This window comes from Carcharhinus amblyrhynchos, chromosome 3 (genome assembly GCF_965287045.1).
Source record: "Carcharhinus amblyrhynchos chromosome 3, sCarAmb.v2.hapA, whole genome shotgun sequence".
NCBI classification, from domain to species: domain Eukaryota; kingdom Metazoa; phylum Chordata; class Chondrichthyes; order Carcharhiniformes; family Carcharhinidae; genus Carcharhinus; species Carcharhinus amblyrhynchos.
The window spans coordinates 14,284,012-14,311,211 of NC_137326.1; the positions used below are offsets into that span (position 1 = coordinate 14,284,012).

The 27,200-nt window shown below is 42.9% G+C and overlaps 1 protein-coding gene across 1 annotated transcript in view; it reads right to left on the reverse strand.

Annotated features, from left to right (window-relative positions):
* The window catches only part of LOC145335908 (copine-9-like), a 374,645-nt gene that overhangs the window by 57,029 nt on the left and 290,416 nt on the right, over positions 1–27,200 (reverse strand). The window contains exons 9-11 of the mRNA XM_080181645.1: positions 26,010–26,114; positions 22,738–22,779; positions 11,246–11,321 (exon numbers count right to left, since the gene is read on the reverse strand). Coding sequence (XP_080037771.1) covers positions 11,246–11,321; positions 22,738–22,779; positions 26,010–26,114 — 223 coding nt within the window. The remainder of the gene's footprint in view (positions 1–11,245; positions 11,322–22,737; positions 22,780–26,009; positions 26,115–27,200) is intronic.

A 27,200-nucleotide genomic window follows, 5' to 3' on the forward strand; every position in this document is an offset into this window, starting at 1 on the left:
CCCGTTAAGGTCTCTCAAGAAATCACTGGTGTTATGTCAATCTTGTCAAGCTGTAGCCAATTTTCAGATGTAGGATCACCCTACAGTTCTGGTCACCATATTATAGAAAGGATATTATTAAATTAGAAAGAGTGCAGAGAAGATTTACTAGGATGCTATTGGGACTTGGTAGTTTAAGTTATAAGGAGAGGCTGGATAGACTGGGACTTTTTTCTCTGGAGTGTAGAGGCAGAGGGGTGATCTTACAGAGGTCTATAAAATAATGAGGGGCATTGATCAGTCATTACTTTTTCCCAAAGGTCTAAAACTAGAGGGCATATGTTGAAGATGAGAGGGGAGAGATACAAAAGTGTCCAGAGAGCCAATTTTTTCACAGGGGCTGGTGTGTGGCTGGAACAGGTGTCAGAAGTAGTAGCAGAGGAGGTACAGTTTTGTCTTTTAAAAAGCATTTAGACAGTTACATAGCTAAGATGGGTATAGAGGGATATGGGCCAAACATGGGCAATTGGAACAAGCTTAGTGGTTAAAAAAAGGGGCAGCATCAACAAGTTGGGCTGAAGGGCCTGTCTCCATGCTGTAAACCTCTATGACTCTGACACACAATTAACTACGGGCTGAATTTCTACCGAGGCAGGGTATCTCGGGAACCTTTTAAAAATGGCGGACAGGACCCAATTTCAGGATTCCTAAGCTGTCTGATTTTTGGAAGTGTCTTCAAAGGAAAACGGGCTGGTTCCTGTCAAAAGCACCCACCTGGCACTCCTGAACTAACTGGCTCCAGTGCGGAGATAGACATGTCCTCTCATGGAGTAGGGCTAGGCTTTTTAAAATAGTTCATGACCCCTCAGAGGAGTTGTGAACGCCTAGTCTACATTATGGGACCTTTTAAAAATCGAGTTCTTAAAATCCTCTTCATAACCTTATGCCAAGCTAACCTTATGCCCCTTCACCCACAGCTCATGGTCCCTCATACCCCCAATATGCAGCTATGCCTCTTTACATTCTCCCATGGCCCATCAGGTCCCCTATGCTAAGCTGTGGCAATTCCATCTCCAGTGACCCCCTTTACACTGTGTAGAACCAATGAACTCTAAATTGAAAGTAGGAGGTGGAAAATAGTAATTCATTCGTAACTTTTCACAGTTAAAAAAGAAGTCACTTCAGAACATGGAATGAAAGAATTAACCATCCAAGATGCTTTGAAATATCAATAACAAAAACCACAAATCATTGAACCCATTTAACTTAGTGTAAATGAACATTGTGAAATTGACTACAGAGATCAGAGGGCTTGAGCTGTCAATCAAGCGATGTTTTCTCTGAGGCAAAGCAGATTCAACATGAATAATGGATATCTGGGCTCTCAGCTAAGCATACATAATGACTCTTGGCTGACAGCTCAAACATCCATTACTCTTGATGAGATCTTTTAAACATCCCACGTCAGCATTGGGCAGCCTTTGAGGCTTCCTCTGACTTCTTTCCCAGCTTTGCTGACCTGACTCCTATTTTCCACAATGTCCCCCCCCTCTTCAGGCAATGATGATCCCGCCTTTATGGCATCTTTCCCCTGAGGTGGGTGGACTGAAATGGGAATTTTTCCAACTTCCACTATCCACCTTGAGGATGAAAATTCAGGCCTATAATGCTGTTTCCCCAAACAAATTGGCTCATTGGTCAAGGGATATAAGAGAGGTCTCAGTTTCAATCCTGGGACAAGCCTACTTAAAGAAGAGAGGGTGGAGAGGGGATTTAATAGAACTGTTCAAAATCATGAGGGGTCTGGATCAGGGCTTCCCGAAGTGGGGTCGCGACTCCCACTGGAAATGTTTTTTCATGCAGCAAGTGGTTACAATCTGGAATGCACTGTCAGAGAGGATGGTGGAGGCAGATTCAAATGGGGTTTTCAAAAGAGAATTGGATGAATACATGAAGGGGAATTATTTGCAGAACTTTGGAGAAGGGGCAGAAGAGTGGAACTGGCTACACTATTCTTGCAGGAATCAAGCATGGACTCAATAGGCTGAATGGCCTTGCTCCATGCTGTAACCATTCCATGCTTCAATGAGTCATTTCGCAGAAGATCCTCCCAATCGTCTGAGAAAGATTATTTGTATCTTTTCAGTTTGGATTGGTTTCAAACCGATGCCACAGATGTGAACAGGTTACTAACCACATCAACTGGTTCCTGATTGGGACTTGCATAGCCGACATGAGTTAAATTAGATAGCCCCCGAAAACATGTATGTGGATTCTGTGCGTAATTAATTTACGTTTGGTGACTACGACACAGCAGCATGGCAACTCTGTGCTGGCTGCACATTTGAATGATCTCTGTGCATGGCCAGTGTTAACAGCATTGTTCATTGGCTGGACTTGTCAGTGGGTGGCCACTTGAAATGACCCTCTTCTCTTCAGAGCAGAGGTGCAATATAGGCTGGATAAGATGCTGCAAGTCATGGTTGGAGAGAGTTTGACCTGGAAGAGAGTGAGGCATGGCACAACATGGGAGAAAGTGGGGTCCAAGGTTTTTGGACATCGTGCTGGGAGTGTTGGAGGAGGTGGAAAGAAAGAGGGCTATCCTTTTATCTGCGGGGAGGTGGGTGGGTGCAGGAGTCTCTCCAGCCTCATAATCAAACAACACTGGGAATATATAGTCATGGAGGCCTATGTCAGGAGTCATGCTCTGAGGACCTGATTGGAGTTCTGCAACAAATTCAATGATCTCCATGAGTTGTTAAGGTCAGCAAAAGCATCTTCAAATACAACATCTTATCAACTTCTCAATCCATCGCACCCCCTTCATTCACTTATCAACAATCTCTTATCAATCAGGCCTGATATCTAAAATGTACACCTTGAAGGTTACACACACTGTCAGTTATTAAATCATGACAATGACATGAGCCAAAGCAATTGCACAAAACTCACTGACACACCTCCCTCTATCTTTCAGGACAAAGTGGTTCACAACCAGAAGCAGCAAGAACTAATCAGAGTGGTGAGGTGGGCTCTGGTTGTCCTAATCCCATGGGGAAGTCTATGCTGGCTACTACTGGTTCAGCCCATTGCTAACGTGGTGGTCTACAGCACGGCTGAAAGCATTACAGATGACTGTATCCTTGTACATAATCTTCCTTCTCACACCCCACTTTCACATCATCCAGGAGTGCAGTGGTGCAGCGCTGCTCCGGCACCTTTAACTAGACCAAGGGAAAGGGGAACCCAGGTGGTATTAAATACTCATCATCCAAACTGAGCAGCCAGAGCTCAGCACCTAACAGACTAGCTTTAAAAAAAAATGGAACTTTCAGGCTAAGTGTTCCGATTTTTCACAGCCAGTCTGTCAGGTCAACTTCACTTGTTCATAGACACCCTGCAGTGCGGAAGATGGCCATTTGGCCCATCACATCTGCGATGACAACAATCCCACCCAAGACGCTATTCCCACAACTCCACACACTTACCTTGCTAATCCCTCAAACCTACAAATCCTGGGACACTCAGGGGCAATTTAGCATGGCCAATTCACCTAATTCGCACATCTTTGGACTGTGGGAGGAAACTGTATCACCTGGAGGAAACCCACCCAGACACAGGGAGGACATGCCAACTTCACCCAGACAGTGACCCAAACCGGGAATTGAACCCAGGTCCCTGGAGCTGTGCAGCAGCAGCACTCAGCTCTGTGCTACTGTGCCATTGCTGGGGATTTTGGAGGAGTGATGTGAGGGAGGTGCGGGGTTGAGATGGGAAGAGAGGGAAGTGTTGGGAAGGTTGGGGGAGTGGTGGGGAGGAGGTTAGAGTAGGTTGTTGAGAGGGAGATTTGGAGCAGGAGGTGGGGATTGGGCCTGGGGAAGGTCGTTGGAGGGAGCGGTGAGAAAGAGCTTGGTGTCAGTGGGGGCACTGATATTTTTACTTAAAAGCAGATTTACTGAGTTTTGGGAACTTAAATGATTAATACATAAGAAAACAATGTAATAAAAGATTTACAAATAATATGGACAACACATTTTCCTAGAACTCTGGCAAGGGTGGCATGGTGGTTAGCACCGCTGCCTCACAGTGCCAAGGATCTGGGTTCAGTTCCTGACTTGGGTCACTGTGTGTGCAGAATCTGCATGCTCTACCCGTTTCTGCATGGGTTTCTTCTGGGGGTTCTGGTCTCCTCCTTCCACAGTCCTAAGACATGCTGGTTAGGTGCACTGGCCTTGCTAAATTCTCCCTCAATGTATCCAAACAGGTGCTGGAATGTGGTGACTAGGTATTTTCATAGTAACTTCACTGTAGTGTTAACATGAGCCTACGTGCGATGCTAATAAATAAATTTTAGAAAAACCTCAAACTTTGGCACTACACCTGCGACAACATGTCGGGTTTGCAAGCTGCGGATGGTGTAAGCATGCACCACTTAGTGTTTCCCCCCCCGTCACCACAATATTACCCATGTGCAGTTTCTTTTTTCAGACACTCATGAGGCCAGCAGACAAGACCAAGAAGAGAGTGACAATGAAGATGCAGCTCTGTCTCTTGATTTAAAACTGGCAGCCTCCTTGCTTTTAAGGAAGCACAGCCACGCAGCAGTTCACTTGGTTATTCTTGGTATCTCGATGCAACGGGTGTAAATCAATGCACATTTGTTTTGTGGCACTGCATGTTCTTTCACCCATGGCTGCGCTGTTCGATTGTCTTTACTTGTTAAGGATTTGTGAATATAATGACAATCTCAAGAGGTTATGTCATTGATGGTACATTAATGAAACTTCACGGAATAGCACAGGGGTTAGCACTGCTGCCTCACAGCGCCAGGGACCCGGGTTCAATTCCCGGCTTGTGTCACAGTCTATGCAGAGTCTGTACCTTCTCCCTGTGTCTGCGTGGGTTTCCTCTGGTTGTTCCAGTTTCCTCTCACAATCCAAAGATGTGCTGGTTAGGTGGATTAGCTCTGATAAATGCATGGGGTTATGGGGATGGGGTGGGTGGGGCGGTAGTGGGCCTGGCCTGGTGGCCTTTCAGGGAGTTGGTACAGACACGATGGGCAGAATGGCCTCTTTCTGCACTGTAGGGATTCTGTGATCCTTGCATGATGTTTCTATTCAAGTAATCATCTAATGATCTCTTGAATGGCACAATTGAACCTGCCTCCACCACACTTTCAGGCAGCGCATTCCAGACCTCAGTTTAACTTTATTTATTATTGTCACAAGTAGGCTTAAATTAACACAGCAATGGTGTTACTGTGAAAATCCCCCAGTCACCACACTCTGACACCTGTTTGGGTACACTGAGGGAGAATTTAGCATGGCCAATGCACCTAACCAGCACATGTTTTGGACTGTGGGAGAAAACCAGAGCACCTGAAGGAAACACATGCAGACACAGGGAGAACGTGCAAACTCCGCACAGACAGTGGCCCAAGCTGGGAATCAAACGCAGGTCCCTGGCGCTGTGAGGCAGCAGTGCTAGTCACTGTGCCACCACGCCGCACACTCAGTCCCAGAGAAAATAAGAAGTCTTCACTGAACTTTTGAGCTTTCATTGTATGTTATTGTGGTTTCTCCAGGAAGAATGATCAATATGGGGAGAACATACAGAGTCCACATCGATAGTGACCCAAACCAGGAATCGAAACAGGGTCCCTGGCACTGTGAGGCAGCAGTGTTAAGCACTGTGCCACCGTGCTGCCCAATCACTTGATGTGTGAAAATTTTCTTTCTCACATCACATTTGCTTCTTTTGCAAATCTCCTTAAATCTGTGCCTATCATTCTTGACCCTTTTACAAACAAACTGTTTGACACGGTCACCCTGAACTGACTGGAATTTTGGAGTCCTGTTTTCAAATGTGCATAAAAATAAAAACCAATTCTGCTTTCAATGGAAACAAAAGTACAATATTTATCAAGGAACTGTTATCTCTGTATAATTCAGTAGCTAATTTTAATTCTTTATTCTTTTTTCTCCATCTCTGTTCATTAATGCCAACAACTGATCAAATTACCAACATTTGCTGCTCGCCATTGCCTTCCTGGTTCAGTCAACAACCTCAAACCTATATCTGTGAGATCAAATCTTCTGGCATAAAATAATAGCCCATTTTGTTTTGCAAGACCAAATAGTTTCTTTAAATTGACAGGAACAAACACAACTGGAGTGTGTTGAGAAGTCATCTGAGCTTCCATCTGCAAAACCTTGCAAGTTGGGAAAGTCTGGGGAGCTGCCATGAACAGAAACCTGGGAATTCTGTTTGGGATCTTCGATCCTCCATTGTGGGAAATATCATTAGGGTGCAGTAGGAAAAAACAAAAGGCGGGGGAAGGCAGCACTCCACTAGATTCTGCAGTGTAGCTTAGTTGTTGAAATAGAGATGTTGCATAAATTTAATGATGGAGATATTACATGGACTTCCAGACGTGCTGATGCCTATATCAAGGACTATGAATTTTACAGAGTTGGCTAACGTGGATCACAAGTCAGCTGAAGATTAAGGCACTTATTTCATAAAAGAAAACTGAAAATGACCTCCAAATCCCCAGAAATGACTGTCACTATCTAATGGAACCAACAGTGTTACAGCTACACTAATCCAGCCAAAGATATGCAGGGATTAGCCACTGGCCTACGCTTGCCCAAAATTCTAACAAAGCCATTCAGATAACTGCAAGCCTAATAACTGACCTGCACATTCTTTCATTCCCCTCCATCACATAACATTAAGCAGGCCTGAAAACAGGCGATTACAGTCAAATCCAGATTTTCTGTCCCACTCTATTCTCTAACATATTCCATCCACACTATGTCTAGGGTAGCTGCATTTAAACGTTATTGAAAGCTTAACCATTGACGCTGCGAGAGTAATGGGTTTTATTATATTTAGATAGGTCCTTGCTTCCTGTATTATTCATAAAATGCCATTATAACCATTAAGTAGTCAGCCACATTAGCCTCTTGAACTTTATAGTCTTTTTAAAGGATTGTCATTTCCCTCCTGGAGGAGAAGATTAGTTTCAGACATTGATTGCACTCAAAAGCAGGAAGCATTATCTCAGTCTGCATTTTTACAGTAATGTTAATGCAGAAAAGTGCCCCAAGGAATCTCACAGAAGTGTAAGGAAACAAAGGTGGCCAAGCCAAAGGACAGATTAGGGAGTGTGGCCGAAAACTGAGTTAAAGTGATGAGATCTAAGGCCGTTCTGAAAAGTGAGAGATGAAGGGATGGAGGAGTTTTTGTAGGGGAATTCCAGAAATAGCGACCAAAGTGGCTGAAAACACAGCTGTCAATACGGGCTGAAGGGTGGGGGAGAGAATGTACAAGACACCTGAGTCCAAGGGATAGAGAGGACAGAGGATTAGAACACTGGAGGAGGTTCCAGAGTTAGGGAAGTTCAAGACCATGAAGAAATTTTAACACAATTTTAAATCTGAGATTTGTTCTGGAATCAGTTGCAGGTGGTGAGGGTTAGGGACTGATATAGATGACGGGGGTAATAGGCATTTGTGATATGGTATGGAGAAGGCTACAGTTTTGAACAAGCTGCAACTTACCAGGGATAGAGCACAACATTGGGATAGTTAAGTCAGGAAGCAGCAAAAGCAAAAACAAGAGTTTCAAGATGTGGAGATGCTGGTGTTGGACGGGGTGGGGACAGTAAGAAGTCTCACAACAGGTCAAAGTCCAACAGGTTTATTTGGAATCATGAGCTTTCAAAGTGCTGCTCCTTCATCAAGTGAGTTAAAGGGCAGACAGAAGCGTTTAAAGGACAGATATACCAAGATGATGAATGTTACAAAAGCAGAAGTAGTTGCCTTCATGATGGGGAAGATAGGAGGTTAGCAGCTCTGCACAGGGTCAAACAGATCACCAAGGCTGTGAACAATGTGACCTCAGCCTGAGACACTGGCCGAGCAAGAGGGATGGAATCAGGAGAGAGGGATTGAATACAATTACCCCCACATTTAATTGGAGGGATTTACAACTCCAAATCTTGAGCAAAGAGGTGGAGGGAGGTTGTGTAGAGGCTGAATTTGGTGTCATCGGCATTGATATGAAAGCTGATTCCATAGCTCTAAAGTGGGTGATCTCACTAGCTTATCACGATCGGTGTGGTTAGCTGGTATGATCGCGTTAGAGGCAAAATTGAGTTTGCATTCGGTTTCTCACCACTCGTGATATTACCAGCTCTATTCTGCCAGCCTTGCACCCGGGAAGGGTCTGAGGCTGGTCTTAATATTCATGACCTAATTCTAATATATTAGTGAGTCTGGGGCGCAATCGTACATAGTGCACTAGGACGCATGTGCAATAGTGCTCTCTAGCAGTCTGCAGCTGGTTTCCTGGTATGAATAGAGTCCACACCCCTGAAAAGTGAGAATCAATTGCCTCTTTTTTTTATCTAAGTGCCACACGATTGTATCTGGAAACATACCCAAAAAATGGATGGATTCTCTCCCAATTTCAAACTCGTTTAGTACTTAGAAGTTTTTGGGAAGATCACCCCATAGAGTTTTATAGCACAAAAAGAGACTCTTCTCCCATCTTGTCTGCATTGGCCATCAGGCACCAATCTATTTTAATCCCATTTACCAGGTCCGTAGCCTTGTGGGCTGTGGTGTTTCAAGTGCTCTTCAAAATGTTTCTTTAATATTGTGAGTGCTCCCCTTCTACCACCCTCTCAGGCAGTGAGCTCCAGATTCCCACCACCCTCTGGGTGAAAAAGCTCTGTCAAATCCCCTCTAAGTCTCGGCTCCTGAACATAAATCTATGCCCGCTGATTACTGACCACTCCACTAAGGGGAAAAGCTCCTTCCTATCTACCCTATCTATGTCCCTCATAATAAAGTACAGCTCAATCAACACCCCCCTCAGCCTTCTCTGCTCTAAGGACAACAACCCAGCATAACCAGCCTCTCTTCATAGCTGGATGATACTGCTAAAGGAAAGGATGCAGGCAAGAGACAGAAGGGGCAAGGGTAGGTCTACAAAGTTGGCAGGAGGGCAAGTCCAGAAAGTGGAGGTGAGGCCACAATCAGATCAGCAATGATCTTATCAAATGGCAGAGCAGACGCGAAGGCCAATTGATCTACTCCTGCTCCCAAGTCCATTATTCTTATGCACCTCTGACAATGCAACATTCAGAATTCAAGTCTTAGCTTAGATTACATACTTAAGTCTCTGATGTGGAGCTAGAACCTATAATCTTCTGACTTGAGGTTTAAATGGAACAGGTATTAATATGGAAACTATATTAAAATAATATTGTGTTCGCCAACAGTGTATAAACGAAAACAATGAAGTGTTTCTTGATTACAGTTACAGCTGTACTTCAGCCAAGAATATCAATGTCTTTTGATGGCTATATTGCCACTTTTATATTTTACGTAGGATCACAGAAACCCAACAGTGCAGAAGGAGGCCATTCGGCCCATTGTGTCTGCACTGACAACAATCCCACCCAGGCCCTATCCCCACAGCCCCACATATTTACCCTACTAATCCTCCTGACACTCAGGGACAATTTAGCATGGCCCATCAACCTAATCCACACATCTCTGGACTGTGGGAAGAAACCAGAGCACCTGGAGGTAACCCACGCAGACATGGGGAGAATGTGCAAACTCCACACAGACAGTGACCCAAGTCCAAAATTGAACCTGGGTCCCTGGCGCTGTGAGGCAGCAGTGCTAACCACTTTGCCACTGTGCTGCTTGTTAGGCTTGTTAAGAGTTGGCACTGGATTGTCGTAATTCTAGTGCCGTTTACCCTAGGTTTGTGAGGCAGCTTAATTTAGTTGGGTCATAGTGACTGTGCATTGTGAAGAGCTTCAGTTCAAAACAGTGCAACTGGGTTTGAATTTCCAGTGGGAGAAACTGGACCTCGAAAAGTCCTATTATTCTCAGCTTAAATAACAAACCCCAGAAGCACAGAAAGCACGCAGCAAATAAAGTGCCAAGATAAAAATTTTCTTGAGAACAGGAAAAGATACCAGAACTCATCATCTCTCCTGATAAAAAAATACCATTCTTTCACGGTTCACATCCTCCTGAATAAATCATTCTACAAGCTGTGTATTGAGACTTATTTTTTAAACTTCCAAAACGGTGACCTAATGCTGGACATACATACAGTTGAAGTGAAGACAAAACTGTTGTCAATAGCACTATCTGTACTTTCACTTGTTTTCACACATCACGGGCCAGTATTTGGACTGTTTTGAAGTTATCACTTTTTGCTCTGAAGATGTTGGTCAGCTTTTGCCAGTTTTCTAGGTTGGCCTTTAGAATCCTACAATGCAGAAGGTGGTCATTCAGCCCATTGAGTCTGTACTGACAATAAGCTCACCCAGGCCCTGTGCATTTACTCTAGCTACTCCCCCTGACACTAAGGGGCAATTTAGCATTGCCAATTCACCTAACCCGCACATCTTTGGACTGTGGGAGGCAACTGGAGCATCTGGAAGAAACCCATGCAGACATGGGAAGAACACGCAAACTCCACACAGACAGTGACTCGAGCCGGGAATCGAACCCAGGTCCGTGGCACTGTGAAGCGGCAGTGCTAACCACCGTGCTGCCCACAGTGGCACAATGGCACAGTGGTTTGCTGATGTTATTTAGGTTTGCCTGTGTTCAGCGCTCATGATCCATCACTGTAACAGGATCGTTAAATGAATGATGAAGAGCCCATTTTACCCGTTAGGGACCAGATCAGAAACTCTGAGTTACATTACAAAGTTAGCCGAGACCTCCAACTGTTTTTGATTTTGGCACTAGTGAGAGCATAAGGTGTTTCACTTTAGATGTGATTCTATTGATCCACTAGGAAGCTTTTATTGAAACAAACTTTATTTAACAATGTAGTTAAAATATAACAAAAAAAGTAGCACAACTTTTATCAATTAAAATTACTTCAACCATGGCAAGGTATAATTCTTAGCAGCTAACTATCTCTAAAGTTTCAAATTAAGCAATATCTGCATAGGCATACATCCTTCTTCAGAACCAATAGCACAAAAAGAGATAAGCTCACATGGCTGCTATGTTTCCAGCCTTTTAAGATACAGAGCACAATCGTATGACTGGTGTCAGTTCATATACAGCTATATAATAATTCAATATCAATAGCAGCCACATCTCCTGCGCAAATAGGGTTACGACTTATGGCTCACATATATATCAGTTTCAAACCTTACACAGTGCACATGTGTGCATCTCTATACAAGATAACATGGACATTAGCCTGTACTCACCTCATAGACATTGAACTGACTTTGGCCCCGGGACAACTCTCTGTAACTTGTGGTGAACTCCCCAATGAAATCATGGCTTGTAACAGAGATCAAGACAAGGGAGAAACAAGACAGAAAAGGCTCATTAGTTCCATGATTTTATTTATGTTTTAATTTAAACTCATGTGTCTGTAATAAGTCTTAGGAGACGGAAGTTCCTTCACCAAAATCTCTTTATTCACAATCCAACAGCAGTACACACAGTGCTATCAGTCTGCAGTCTACCTTCGGGAGTGCCAGAAGAACTGACACTCCTGGTTAAATACAAGGAAAAGATTGACTGGTCGGCCCATCAATTGACTCCTTAATCAGTGAGTTCATATTCCAGTAGGTCAACCTCAATGGCCTGATTGAAGTCATTACAGTGTCATTGATATTTTCTTTTCCCAAACCCTAGGCAGGCTCCTGGAACTTTGCAAACCCTCATCTTCATTTGTCTACTTTGAGCTTTGTGAGTAAATAAGGTCATTCTGAAGAAGAGTCAGATTTACTCGAAATGTTACCTCTGTTTCTCCCTCTATATTTTGTTACAAGTCAGGTTGATGCTTCAAGGTGTTCAATGAAGCTGGCCTGACCTGTAACGTTTTATGTTGAATTTGGCTAGGGTGAGCATGAGAGGTTTCACTTCAGGTATGATTCAACTGACCTATGAGGAGCTTTTATCAAAAACAAAGTTTAGTTAAGAATAATGTTGACATGTAGAGTAAGACCATTAGCAAGAATTTTTAACAACTACAGCCAAGAAACACAACAACCACAATAATGTATAATCCTTAAGGAAATATCTCTAATGTGTTCCAACCAAAGCCAACATCCAATATGTAAAACCCTCCAAATAAATACAATACAGTATAGTTTAATGCCACTCCAGGGCTGAATGCTGAAAAAAGCTGGTGAAGAAACTCAGGAGAGGTTGTAATTGAATCTGTTTCCTAAAACACAGCTTCTTTCAGGCAGAACCAATCAAAGACGAAAAAAGGAGAGAAAGGGAGTGCTTCTTAGCTTGCAGCTAAACTGTTGTCAAATACACTGCCCAAAAACGAAACTGAAAGTCCCAAAGGAAAAAAAACCCTATCACCTGACTGCCACAAATGAAACTGAAAACCCAATCACCTGACTGCCACAGTTAGCTCAATCCTCCCAGCTGAAGCTGCGAGCTGCATGATTTAAAAAAAACACTTTCTTAAAGGTACATTCACATGACAATATGCTGTCAGACCTGCCTGAGTATATTCAGGCAGCACTTTCTGTTTTATTTCAATCAAACAATTATGTAAATAACATATGAATCTGACTAAGACTGAGGCGGTTAGTTGCTGCCAACTGGCTACAACTGAGGAACAACGAAGAATGGAAATGATTGAATAAGGAGGTAAAAGGAAAATGTCAACATGGACACGTAGGAAGGAAGAGAGTTGAATGTTTAAAACTCACGCAAATTAGCTGGGGGGAGGAAATAAAATGCTCAGCAGACACTGAGAACCAACTGGGGTGATGGAAGGGAGTATGAAATATGATCGCTATCAATTAATAGCCTCTTAAGCTCTTTAAACAGTTCATTAAGGGGCCCGTCAGATTGTGATTGGAATTGTTTAATGTTTTTCCACTGAATCAAAACAGTCTTGTGTGCGATTGTGCACAGCTGTCGGGTTCATCGCAGGTCCTTGGTAGATTAATTTGCATTAGTTTTTAAATTAATGTCAGGGTCCAATGAGCGCCAATATGAGCATTGCTCCTACCAGTCTCGTCCACGGACACCCTTGGCCATGCTCCAACTCGAAAGGCTGCCTGCCCTAATTGGATAGGCAAGCAGCTCCAAAATGGCCATTGCCTACCTTTGCTACTGGAGCCAGTCAGGCAGCTCCCACCTCCTGGAGGTGCTTGGATTTTGTGGTCAGCTGACCTCAAAGAAAAGATGTAACAAAGATCTAATAATGATCTCTGTGTCATTGACTTCCCCTTTCCCAAAGTCAGTTTGAAACTGGTGGCGAGCCAAGAGATCTCCAGGCGTCCAGCAACAGTGATGTTATCCAGCACAGTAAGCAGTCAATCACACTGAAGTATCCTCACAGACAGCAATCCAGGAAGTAAAATAAATAGATCTTTTTCATTTTTAATTAAAACTTTATGGCGTGCTAAATAAATGACTGGGACATAGCCATGGGATGAAGCTGAAGTTGAGATACCATAAACAGATTTTAAAAATACTATTTGAAAAGTGTGAATGTTTTTTACCATAATGAAAAAAAATTACTCTCCACTAATGTAAAATTAGATTTTCAGAGCCTGTCAGGCTGTTCAACAGTAATTACAAATCTAGTATATCGTTAAAAACCTAGTTAAGTTTCATTCAGCAAGATATAACTTTTTCAAGATTTTTTTATGTAGAGACTAGTAGTGTAAAAAGACACATTTCCATCAGTTCAGTGATTTCCAATTGTGGCATGGTGGCACAGTGTTTAGCACTGCTGCCTCACAGCGCCAGGGTCCTGCGTTCGATTCCCGACTTGGGCCACTGTGTGGAGTTTGCATGTGCTCCCTGTATCTGCGTGGGTTTCCTCCAGGTGCTCTGGTTTCCTCCCACAGTCTGGTTCGGTGCACTGGCCATACTAAATTCTCCCTCAGTGTACCCGAACAGGCGCTGGAGTGTGGCGACTAGGGGATTTTCACAGTAATTTCATTGCAGTGTTAATGTAAGCCTACTTGTGATTAATAAATAAACTTTAACATTTTTAATTGACTGCAGTGAGACGTTGGGGCAGGGAAGGGATGTAGAATTTCAACAGTGTACCCTCGAAAGAAATGAAGAATCCCTGACAACAACTTCTGGGTGTCCACATTTAGCAACATCTTTGTAAATTTCAAAAGTCCCTGTCAGTTCAGAGGAGGAGTGCTAATGAACCCTGAAAATGTTGCCACCGCTTGTAGCCTAAGGTCTGAGACAATATATTTCAAGTAGCAGGGGAGTCCAAAACTAGAATTCATAAATTTAAGATAGTTCTGATAAATCCAGCAGAGGACATAGGAGATCCTCCTTTCCCTTTCAAGAATGGTGAGGATGTGGAACACTTTACTATAAGGAGTAGCTCAGAAGGTTCATGCATTAAAGAATAATCTAAATAAAAACATGATTGAGGAAGGAATTGAAGGATATGTTTATAGGGTTAAATGAAAGAGGGTCATGAGATACATAAACACTGACAAAGTCCAGTTGGATTGAGTGGACTGCTTTGCTTGGATTTGATTTATTATTGTCACATGTATTGGTATATAACGAAAAGTACTTCTTCTTGCTCACGATACAGACAAAGCATATCACATATAGAGAAGGAAAAGAGATGGTGCAGAATGTAGCGTTACAGTCATAGCTCAGGTGTAGAGAAAGTTCAACTTAATGTGAAGTAGGCCATTCAAAAGTCTGATGGTAGCAGGGGAGAAGCTGTTTTTGAGTCTGTTGGTACGTGACCTCAGACTTTTGTATCTTTTCCTGATGGAAGAAGGTGGAAGAGAGAATGTCTGGGGTGCGTGAGGTCCTTAATTATGCTGGTTGCTTTTCTGAAGCAGCGGGCAGTGTAGACAGAGTCAATGGATGGGAGGCTGGTGTGTGTGATGGACTGGGCTTTGTTCATGACCCTTTGTAGTTTCTTGCGGTCTTGGACAGAGCAACAGCTATACCAAGCTGTGATACAACCAGAAAGGATACTTTCTATGGTGCATCTATAAGTTTTGGTGAGAGTCGTAGCAGGCATGCCAAATTTCCTTAGCTTCCTGAGAAAGTTGAAGTGTTGGTGGGCTTTCTTAACTGTAGTGTCAGTGTGGAAGGACGAGGACAGGTTGTTGGTGATCTGGACACTTAAAAACCTGAGGCTCTCGACCACTTCCACTTCATCCCTGTTGGTTAGACAGAGGCGTGTCCTCCACTACACTTCCTGAAGTTGATGACAATCATTTTACTGACATTGAGGGAGAGATTATTGTCATTCCACCTTTTCACCAGATTCTCTATCTCTTTCCATATTCCATCTGTTTGAGATTCAACCTACTATGGTGGTACCATCAGCAAACTTGAAAATCAAGTTGGAGGAGAACCCGGCCACACAGTCAGAGGTGTATAAGGAGTTTGAGTTATAAGGAGAGGCTGGGTAGACTGGGACGTTTTTCTCTGGAGCGTAGAAGGCTGAGGAGTGATCTTATAGAAGTCTATAAAATGATGATGGGCACAGTTCAGCTAGATAGTCAAAATTTTTTCTCAAAGTTAGTGGAGTCTAAAACTAGAGGGCATATGTTTAAGGTGAAAGAGGAGAGATACAAAACTGTTCATAGGGGCAATTTTTTCACACAAAGGGTGGTGAGTGTCTGGAACAAGCTGCCAGAGGTAATAGTAGAGGCAGGTACAATTTTGTCTTTTAAAAAGCGTTTAGATTGTTACACGGGTACAATGGGTATAGAGGGATATGGGCCAAATACAGGTAATTGGGATTAGCTTAGGGATTTAAAAACAAAAGGACAGCATGGACAAGTTGAGCCGAACTGTAAACCTCTATGACTGTATGAGTACAATAAGGGGCTGAAATCAAAGCCTTGTGGGGCACCAGTGTTGAGGATGATCTTGGAGGAGATGTTGTTGCCTATCCTCATGTATACATTGTACCACTGACTTCTATACCTTCAATTCTGTAATACTGACTTAAGGCTATTGAAAGCTAAGGAACTACAGTGAGTAGATGGAGTTAAGGTACAGATTAGCTCTGATCTAACTGAATGGCAGAACCAGCTCGACAGGCTGAATGGTCTATTCCTGTTTCTAAGTTCTGAGATAGCTGGCTGTGAAACAGGAAATATGGCCTGGCTTTCAACTTTCTCCTGCTGTCGGGGACTGGGCAGTGCGGCATGGAGGAGTTAGCACTGGAACCTCCCCTCCCAAGTGCTGTTCTACCTTTTGGAAACACAGGCAGCATGGATGCTGTTGATTGATAGGATCATTGCTACTTCCTGGATAATAACTGGTGAAGACAGGGTAGCCTTTGGACAGGTACAAGGAGCTCTTGTGTCCAGATGGATGCCATGTGCACCATCTTATACCTGAAGGAAGCCCATCACCTGGTCAAAGCACTTCGCCTGTTCAGCTGCTGTGTCTTGCAGACACTGCGTGTATTATTTACTTAATAATACCGAATGCCTGAGGTAGCTACAGAACTCGGGTTGCTCAGGTGGATGTGTGAGCGTGAAAAGGCCATGCCGTGGTCACCTTCACTTTGCTAGGCAGGGATGTGCTACAGCTCCAGATGTCTTCAGGTCACTGAGCAGCAGACAGTGCCACTGCCTCGTGAAGCGGAGGCAGTGAAGAGAGGTCTTCTCCCACACATCCGGGTCAGCTGAAAAGCGTCTCGAAACCGCAAGTCCCAGGGTTGCTGCAGATGCAGAAGGAAATGCTCAGCTGTCTTTTTGTGTTTGCGTTTGCTGGCTGTGAAATGCCCACGGTGACCAATTTGCATTAAATGCCACAAACAACCCAGGATGGAGAAGCAAAGCAGTGGCAGCAAAAATACAGGGGGAGAAAAAAGGCAACATCAGTAAAGTGTCCAGCATAAAATAACTAACAGCTTGGGCAAAATATAGTAAATTTATCCCAAAAATCCTACACTATTAACCGAGGCTTCAATTAGCATGCAGTTAGGATTTCTGACGAGAAATTGTACTCATACAATTATTCCACTTAAACATATCCTCATTTTAATAAAGTAAAAGTGCCACGAGGGGTGGGCATATTGAGAAGTGGGCAGTTCTCACCACTTGAGAGCTGTGCCAACAGCCTTGGAACATCTACCCTTGAACGTCAAAAGGAAATAGAAATGAAGTAACAACCGTCTGTCTCTGCAACCCCTGTGATCTCTGAAATATTCATGATGACTTCTTTTCTAAATTAGGTTCAAATGTAATTATGCAACAAAGAGCTACCATATCACTGCCACACTGTGCGAGGGGATGGGATTTCTGATCTCTGATGGGGCTGCAGTTCTATTTATAGCAGCTCCAGTTCAATGTCAAATACTTGCCGACACAATTTCAGAAAAGGTTTTCTTCTTAAGGGGTAACGCCAATGTGGCCTACAGCAGGGTGGTCCGAAAGGAAAGCGATTCTCACAAAATACGGGATATTATCACATTGTGAGTTCTGTCATTAGTGTGTGCAACTCGTAATTTTGAAATAAGTAGAAAGGCATCAGTGCTGCATTGTCAACAATTGCTGGTACTTAAGCAGCAAGGAATCCAATCAAGTTTGACTAAGCAATGACGTTGTCATGGTAAAGCATTCTGTGAGGAATTGGCATGTTCAAGTATAGAGGACGTGACGTAATTACAATAACACACTGTTTTAATCTGTATACACTGAAAAAGATATGTATGAGGTATTTATTCTCACTACTACAGAGCAACACTTCCCCGTTGATCTGGCATTCCTGCTGAGCTTTCAGGCCAGCCTGAAAACTCTCTGATGTGGAAACGCTGCCATTTTTAGTGCAATCCATGGAGATGCTTGCAAGTCAGATTTTGGGGAGCTATAAGGGTAGATAGTCAGTATCCTCATGCAAGGAAAAGAGGTCAATGGATGCATGAAGTGGGAAACTGTCCTAAATCCCAACAACGATGGTATTTCTTTTATTCAATTGTGGGATATGGGTGTTGCTGACAGGCCAGGTATCTTCAGTTCATCTCTAGTTGCCCTTGAAAAGATGGTGGTGAACTGTCTTCTTGAATTGCTGCAGTCCATGTTCTGTGGATTCACCCATAATGCTGTTAGGGATGGAATTCCAGAATTTTGACCCAGTGACTGCGAAGGAACAGCGATATATTTCCAAGTCAGGATGCTGAGTGCCTTGGAGAGGGACTTGCAGTTGGTGGTGTTCCCATCTGCTGCCTTTATCTTTCTAGGTGGAAGTGATCGTGAGTTTGGAAGGTGCTGTCTAAGGATCTTTGGTGAATTGCTGCAGTCCATCTTGTAGTTAGTACACACTGTGCTATTGAGCATCGGTGGTGGACAGAGTGGATGTTTGTGGTCAATCAAGGTGCTAATCAAACGGTTTGCTCTGTCTTGGATCGTGTCAAGCTTCTTGGGTGTTGTTGGAGCTGTTGATGGAACACTCTCCATCCAGGCAAGTGGGGAGTGTTCCATCACACTCCTGACTTGTGCTTTGTAGATGGTGGACAGGCTTTGTGGAGTCAGAAGGTGCAATCTGCATTGATTTATAAAGAGATAATGATCTCAGTAAATCTGTGCTGCAAGTTTCATGTACCACTGCATAAAAAAATGATCAAACAGTTATGTAAATACTTAACAGTAACAACTATAATATTTCTGCAGGCTTTTGGAGCAAAGTAAAAGACGGATGAGTTAATTAGGGATGATAATGTGGGATAGGACATAAACTGCTACAGATTATACGCTTGAGTTGGGACAGACTGTGTGGGCAACATTCTTGTCACATGAGGAAGGATGTTATGTTGAGCACGAGCTGTTATTTGCTGGATGCACAATGACGAGACCAAGTAGATGCCAGAGACAAAATACTGCGAGGTAGAACATTAATCAGAGTTTAGGAACAACAAATGGTAGGAATGAAATGGAAGAAATTTTGGGGCGATACAGAATAAGATGGACAAAGAGCTGTATTTAGAGACCATATAGATGGAGCGAGTGATCGGAGAAGAGATTATAAGGGTAAATTGTCATATTTTTCTTAGTAAATTGCACTGCACAGTGACTGCAACAGGAAGGCCTAAGGCCCAAGCTAGATATGTTTTTTGTTCATTCATGAGACATAGACATCGCTGGCTGGCCAGCATTTGTTGCCCATCCCTAGGTGCCCTTGTTCAGGGGGCGGTTGGGAGTCAACCACATTGCCATGGCTCTGGAGTCAAATATAGGCCAGGCCAGGGAAGGATGGCAGATTTCCTTTCCTGAAGGCCATTAGTGAACCAGATGGGTTTTTCCGACAATCAACAATGGTTTCACGATCATCAGTGGATCCTTAATTCCAGATTTAATAAAAAAATTACTTCAAATTTCATCATCTGCCACGGCGGGATTCAAACCCGGGTCCCCAGAATATTATCTTGAGTTTCTGGATTAACAATCTGGTGATAATACCCCGAGGCCATTGTCTCCCAATCATCTCAAAGATAATTAGGGGTGTGTAATGAATGCTAGTTAGTGATGCCCACATCCCATGAAGGAATTTTAAAAATCATCAGAATGCTCCATAATAAGTCAGGTAAACTGGAGGCACCAATCAGGCAACTCAGGGGCCTCTCCCATCTTTTGGAACCTTACCAATTCACTTCCTGCCCAGGCCTAATGCTGCTCCTTTGAGAGGGGAGGGTGAGAGGATGGGCAGCCTCGTGGAGCCAGTGCTGCTGCTGCTCCTTCTAACTCCAAAAGAAAATACAACACTGGCAGTTTTTGGGCCTGACTGGCTGCTGGAGATCCAAAAGATGCTTGTCGGAGTTTGCAAGTACTGACCAGGGAAAAAACAAGTTTAGTCAACTTGGTTGAAAGTGGACAGAGGAGCCTCATTTCTGTGTTGAAATGAGGCCTCTGTTCATTTATTACAGATCCCTGGGCTACCCATTAAAACTGCCCCAACCAATTTGCAGTGGCTTGAATGCTCTTGAGACAGCGTACAGCCTGTGCACTGCTCAACTAATCATCACCGTGCTTATTTTAAGACCACTGAAAAGGCTCCACATTGTTGAATGTGGTCCCAAGTGTCTGCTCCAAGGCAAACACCCCAATATGGTAGCTTTGAAGCAACATTTCTGGAACATATTGTTCCTTGGTGTATTAGAAACCATCCCTGTTCAAATAAATCTTCAAAACCGTAGAACACCCTTTCAAGTTGTGAAAAAAAACTGGAATTAAGAACATTTTTCATATCTTCCAATAATTAAAGCACATTAATCTTTGAACAGCGAGAAACCAGAGGAGCAAATGAATACATTATTACATGACCCACTTATTACATGTGGTTATTTGTTTCATTTTTGGATAGCTTTCAAACACATTTCACGTAGTTTAACACAACAGGGAACTTGGGATACAGGAAACAGGCTAGGGGCTCAGTGATTCCTTTGAATCTCTATCACTGTGACACAGCACATATCCTCCCCAGTGATCTACTCAACAAACACAACTATAATAGAACGGATAACAAAACTGAGAAAGCTCACAGGCAAAAAAAAATCACTTTCCATATTCTTATATGTACATATTCTTACCAGGAAATGGGAAAAGTGTGAAATTTATTGGTACAACTGAAAATCATAAAAGGTAGCACCTCAAATTCTATCACCGTTTTGTAAGTCTGCCTGTCAATGCCATCTTTCCCTTTGCTGTTTAGGATACATTTCTCAAGTCAGTGGGCCAGTGCAGAGTAATTACTCAAGTAATCAGACAGTTCTGTAAGGAGTACCAGCCTCCTGAACCAAATTTCCAACGTGCACTCTTTGTACACATAGTTCCACTCAAAGAGGTGTGGCCCACAAAATCATAACCTGCAGTACAGAGAGGAGCCTGTGTCAGTTCTTGGAAAGAGCTATCTGATTGATCCCACTCTCTCTTTTGCATAGAAACATAGAAGCTAGAAGCAGGAGTAGGCCATTCGGCCTTTGAGCCTGCTCCATCATTCACTTTGATCATGGCTGATCCTCATATTTAATATCCTGACCAAAACCACCCCCACCCCCGATTCCCTTGATTCCTTTAGCCCCAAAAGCGACATCTAATTTCTTCCTGAAATCAGACAACGTTTTGGTCTCAACTACATTCTGCAGTAGTGAATTCACCACTCTCTGGGTGAAGAAATTTCTCCTCACCTCAATTCTAAGAGGTTTACCCCTTATCCTCAAACTATGACCCTTAGTTCTGGATTCCCAGTACTGAGAACATTTTTTCTGGATCTACCCGGTCTAATCCTCTCATTCTTCCAAACTCCAATGAATATAACCCCATCACCTGGCAATTCTTCTTTCCTTTTATGCAGATAAAAAAGTCCTTTTTAAAAGTCGCTCTTAAATGTGCTTCCATCAATCTTTCAGGCAGATCATAACAACCCACAGTATTAAAAAAAAATACACACCCCTCCCTTGGTTCTTTTGCAAATCATTTTAACTCTGTGTCCTCTGGTTACTGACCTTCCTGCCAGTGGAAACCATGGGCGAAACTTTCCCATCTCACCTGCTAGCAAATAGTGGGCTGGACATGGACCATGCAAAAAGTCCATTGACCAAGGGTGGGAGTTTTTGGCTTTGGGGCAAGCGTGGCTGGAAAATCCCACCCCCTCCCCTCTTCTCCAAATGCAGTTAATCACAACCTCATGATCTTAAACCGCTCTGATGAAGCGTCATCTAACCCTCCCTGTTCCAAGGAGAACAATCCAAGCTTCTCTCCATATTACTGAAGTCCGTCATTGTGGTTCTAGTAAATCTACCCTTTGGTTCAAACTCTTACCAGCCCAATTCTATGTGTGAGGTTTTGGTTCATGGTGCTGAGGTTTTGCCAGTCCTGTAATGGTTGATAGGACAAATCTTCCAATGTCAGCTTAATTTTTAGATTCTATCTGATGTAACACATCTTTACCTGATTTCTTACTGCTTGATGTCACTCTACTACCACCAGACCAACGATGCAGAAGATGAAACTCGTGCCTTAATAAACAAATTCATTTTATTCCTTGCAATTCTCAGCAAGTTTTATCAGTGTATTGACAATCAAAAGCTGCGGTTTCCTTCATTTTCCCACGAAAACCATAAATCAATGTTCTTACCTATCACCTTTCACAGTCAACTGGTACCATGGCAACTATCAGCTAGTAACAATCAGTTCATTAGGCACTAAGTGAGGTAATTACTGCAACTGCAAATGCTCCAGCTATGCCTAAACATAAAATGGAAAATTAAAGAGCCTGCAGCCAGTGTTCTCATCCAAAGGCTAGTTTTCCTATTTTCAGTATTCTCTCCAGAGCTAGGTGTAATAGAGTAGATTAGTGGAACAATTGTCTTCCTTTCTTTGGTAATTCTATCCTTGTGGAGTGCTGGGATTTGTATTATCCATTGCTACCAACATGCCGACATCCTGGGCCATTGATGGGAGCAAACCTATGTGAATACCAGGGATAGAATGTAAACCAGGGAGAGGTTCACCCCTTGAGTCGCTCAGCTTCCAGTAGCTGGTTCCAGTTCGATATTGATCACCCACATTGTGTCAGTCACCTACCTGCTCTCTGAAGACAAGGTAGTCACTCACATGGATGGGAAAATGATCTAACTTATGGGCTGGGCAGGTCAGGGGGTTCAGTAAAATGACCAGGAAATTAATCTTCAAATATAAACAGATAGATGGATGTAACTCTGCGACTGCTGTCCCCAGATCTGATTAGATTAAAGGTTCAATCTTACCTGCCATCCCGATCCCAGTCATAGACATCCACCTTCACTGTTCTAAACAGGAAAGAACAAAAAAGGGGTGATGTCAGTTGGTCCAATTGTCTCCCACATATGTGTCTTATAAACAAGGTATTTTGTTTTCTTTTGTGTATTTAAATAATACATTACCTGAAGCAAAACCAAAGGGTTTGCAACAGAAGTAATGCTAGGCTAACAGCTCTCACCTTTAATTACATGGAAATCAGACTGCCATCTCTGCCAAGTGCACATGGGAAATTAAACATCAAAATCAGGAAGCTACTGTCTTGAAATACTCTGCACTTCCATGTGTGACATGGTGACAGTATCTCGCCATCTGACTTACCTTCAAATGCATTGAACCACGTGAGGTTGTTGTACTCGATCTCAGAGATAGGAACTAAACTCACCAGAAGAAGTTAGCGCTTGTTCATTTATGTGTAACCATCCCTTTAATGGCATGATAAGTCTTTGATTCATGGAACACAACTTCCTTAGCACTGAAAATTAACTTTTACAATTCTGGATTCTCATTCCATCAGATTTATTATTATTATTTGAGATTTAAAAAATAAAAATGCAAATTTCTGATTTTTTTCTGGCCCTCGAGTCTTGCTCAATATTTTTTTACTTCTCTTCACTTTGCATTCTGTAAGTAATTTGACATTGAAACAATTTTCTACCTAACACTTCCTAGTCCAAACTCTGCACTACTCATTAATGATTCTTCAATCTGATTGTTTATGGAATTGCAGTTTCTTACCCTGTTCACACAGGACTCAAATGCATTGCAGACAGCATTGTACCTTTTGGCAGATAGGAATCTCCAGGCTAAATCCTAGAAAGGTTATGGGCAAGTTCCCTGAAAATGATATCTTTGCTCAGCACTGCCCTACCAGAGGAAATTATTTCCCCTATCGATCCTATCAAATCCCTAACCATCTTAAAAATTTAATTTAAATCACCCCTTAATCTTGTATATTTAAGGCTTCAAATGCATAATCTATGCAATATTGGTAACATATTTAACCAGAGGTACACAATGGCACAATGGTTAGCACTGTTGCCTCATAGCGCCAAGGACCCAGGTTCAATTTCGGCCACAGGTGACTGTCTGTGTGGAGTCTGCACATTCTCTTTGTGTTTGCATGGGTTTCCTCTGGATGTTCTGGTTTCCTCCCACAGTCCAAAGATATGCAGGTTAGGTGGATTGGCCATGCTAAATTGTCCCTTAGTGTCCCAAGATATGTGAATTAGTGGGTAAATATGTGGGGTTACAGGGTTAGGGCCTGTGTGGGATGTTGTGTTAGAGTGTTGACGCAGACTCAATGGGACGAATGGCCCTCTTCACTACACTGCAGGGTTTCTATGATTTTATATTGTTGACATAGTGACACAGTGGTTAGCACTGCTGCCTCTCAGTGCCAGGGACCTGGGTTTAATTCCAGCTTTGGGTAACTGTCTATGTTGAGTTTGCACATTCTCCCCATGTCTGCGTAGGTTTCCTCCAGGTGCTCTGGTTTCCTCCCACAGTCCAGAGAGGATTTTCACAGTAACTTCATTGCAATGTTAATGTAAGCCTGCCTGTGAGACCAATAAATTCTAAATTTAAAAAAATGATGTGCATGTTAGGTTGATTGGCCATGCTAAATTGCCCCTTAGTGTCAAGGGGATTAGTAGGGTAAAAAAATGGAGTTACGGGATAGAGAGCCTGATGGGATTATTGTCAGTGCAGACTCGATGGGCCGAATGGCTTCCTTCTGTGATTTTATGAATGCAGCAAAATGTATTGTATCATAAAATCATTACAATGCAGAAAGAGCCCATTCGCCCATCATGTCTGAACTAGCTCTCTGAGTGCTATTCTCCCACCTTCTCCTCGTAACCTTGCACATTCTTCCTTTGCTGATGACAGTCTAATTCCCTTCTGAATGCTTTGATTGAACCAACACACTCTCAGGCAGTGCATTCTAGACCTTAATCATTCACTGTGTGAAAACATTTCTGCTCATGTCGTTTTTGCTTCTTTCCCCAGTTACTTTAAATCTGTGCTGTCGCTGTTTCTTGATCCTTTCATGAGTGGGAACATACTCTGTCCAGATCCCTACTGATTTTGAATACCTTTATCAAATCTCCTCTCAGCCTTCCTTTCTCCAAGGAAAGCAGTCAAACTTCCCCAATCCATCTTCATGACTGAAGTTCCTCATCCCTTGAACCAATTCTAGTCATCTTTTCTGCGCTCTCTCTTCATTGCCTTCACATCCTGCCTAAAGTGTGTGTCTTTAGATGATAAACTGATGGTGATGGAAGAGCAAGGTGAGCTGACTGAAAGAATGGCTAAACAGAGGAACATTCTAAAGGTGTGTCGAGAAGTAGCAAAATGGAGCAGTTTAAGGAGGGAGTCGTCAGAGTTGAATTCAGATAACTTGTGTTTCTGCCACTGATAGTGGGGTGGAGAAAGGGGGTCATGCACAGGAAGCCACAGACAGAAATAAGAAAGACTTGCATTTGTATCCTGTCTTTCGTAATCTCCAAATGTTCCAAACAGCCTTCCAGCCATTGAGGTATTTTTGCAGAGTAGTCACTTTTGCAATGTGGGAAATAGGGCAACCACCTTTTCACACAACCATCTCCCACACACACAGCAATATGATAGTGAACACATAACCTGTAGAGGTGGATTGAGAAATAAATATTGGCTGGGCACCAGGGAGAACGCACCTGCTCTTCTTCAAAATGGTTCTGTAGGATCTTTTTACATCAACCTGGGAAGTTGAATGCATCATTCAAAGATGGCACCTGTGACAATGCAGCTCTCCTTCAGCACTGCACTGGAGTGTCAGTCCAAGTTTTTGAGCTCAATCCCCTGGAGCGGGACTTGACACCACAATCCTCTGATTCAGAGGCAAGAGTGCGACTGACAGATCCACAGTTGGCAGAAACCTGCAACAGCTGGGTTGGGATATATGCTTTAAGCAGAGTACAGGATAGGATGGAATGATGCTGTGGGCAATTTGTAAAATGGTGCAAGGGTTTTGAATTCAATGCATTGTCAGGGAAAAATGGGTTTAGTGAAGATGGGGGCATCGGGTGAGTAGAACAACACAAGGAGCAGGCAGTGGAGTTTTGGATGAGTTGCAGTTTGTGAAGGGAAACAATGGGGTCGGGCTAGAGGGATCGTGAAGGTAGTATTGCAGAGAAACATACAATGTATTATAAAGTGAATTACTGTGCAGCAATAAGAATTGAGTATTCCATGTACTCACCTGTCATAGTCTCCGTTACATAGTGCTCGCACTGGGATGGTGAATGGTTGCCAGACTGGGTTCAGTGTATTCTTCACCACTTCTGTTTTGTGGCAGATGGTAAACCTGAGAGAGGGAGAGGAAGCAGGAGAAAGATACACATATAGTGATAGTAAACCTACCAGAAGGGACAGACTGACAGGCACGAAGTAGGAGAAAGGTGTACGTGCATGAGTGTGAACATGAGAGAAGTGACAAAGATGTGAATGGAGGGGAGATTGCTGGTAACATCATAAAAGTATTCAAAAGATGATGGTCTAGAAATTCCTATATTTAAGGAGTGAGACAATCAGTCAGTTTAACATCAATGGCAGGAAAAATCTCCACCAAAGGAGATAATGGAAAAACATCAAGAAATAGGAAATACAACGCTGAATAGTCAGTATGATTTTCAAAAGGGAAAACCTTATTTGGACCTAACCTTATTGATTTTTTTTGAGGCAATACAAAGATAGGAATTAATGATATTAGAGCAACTGTTATTTATCTGGCTTTTCAAAAGGTCTACGAGAAGGTGCCCTTCATAGACTAATGAATCAGATCAGAGAATGTGGAGTTAGGGCACAAGTTGAAGAATAGATTGCTAGCTGGCTTCAATACAGAAAACAGAGAATGGGTGTAAAGGGTAGCTATTCAGTGTGGCAGGAGGTGAGAAGTGTGGTCCTCTGAGATCAATGCTGGGACCATTGCTATTCACAGTTTACATTAACAATTTGAACTTTGGGATCAAAAGTACAATTCCTGAATTTGCAGACGACCCCAAATTGTTGCCGGGGAGGTGGGGGTGGTAATCAAAACTGAGGAAAAATGCAACAAATTACAGGAGGACATTAATAAACTAAAGAATAGGCACATAATTGGCAGTTGAAGTTCAGCACAGGTACATGTGGGATAGTAAGAGGAATAGGGAGGTCACCTACTACTTGGAATGTGCAAGTCCAAGTGGCAAAAAGGAATAAATGGATCTTAGAACACAAATTCAGCAGACATTAGAAGTTGCACCGTTATAAAGCAAATCAAAAACTAAGCTAAATTTCTTGGGGGGGGGGGGCAGGATTAAAAATTCACAAAGTTTCGCTAAACCTATTTTGAACCTTGACTAGTTCACAGTAAGAGAGCTGTGTGTTTAACAGGTGCCTTTGCCAATCTTGC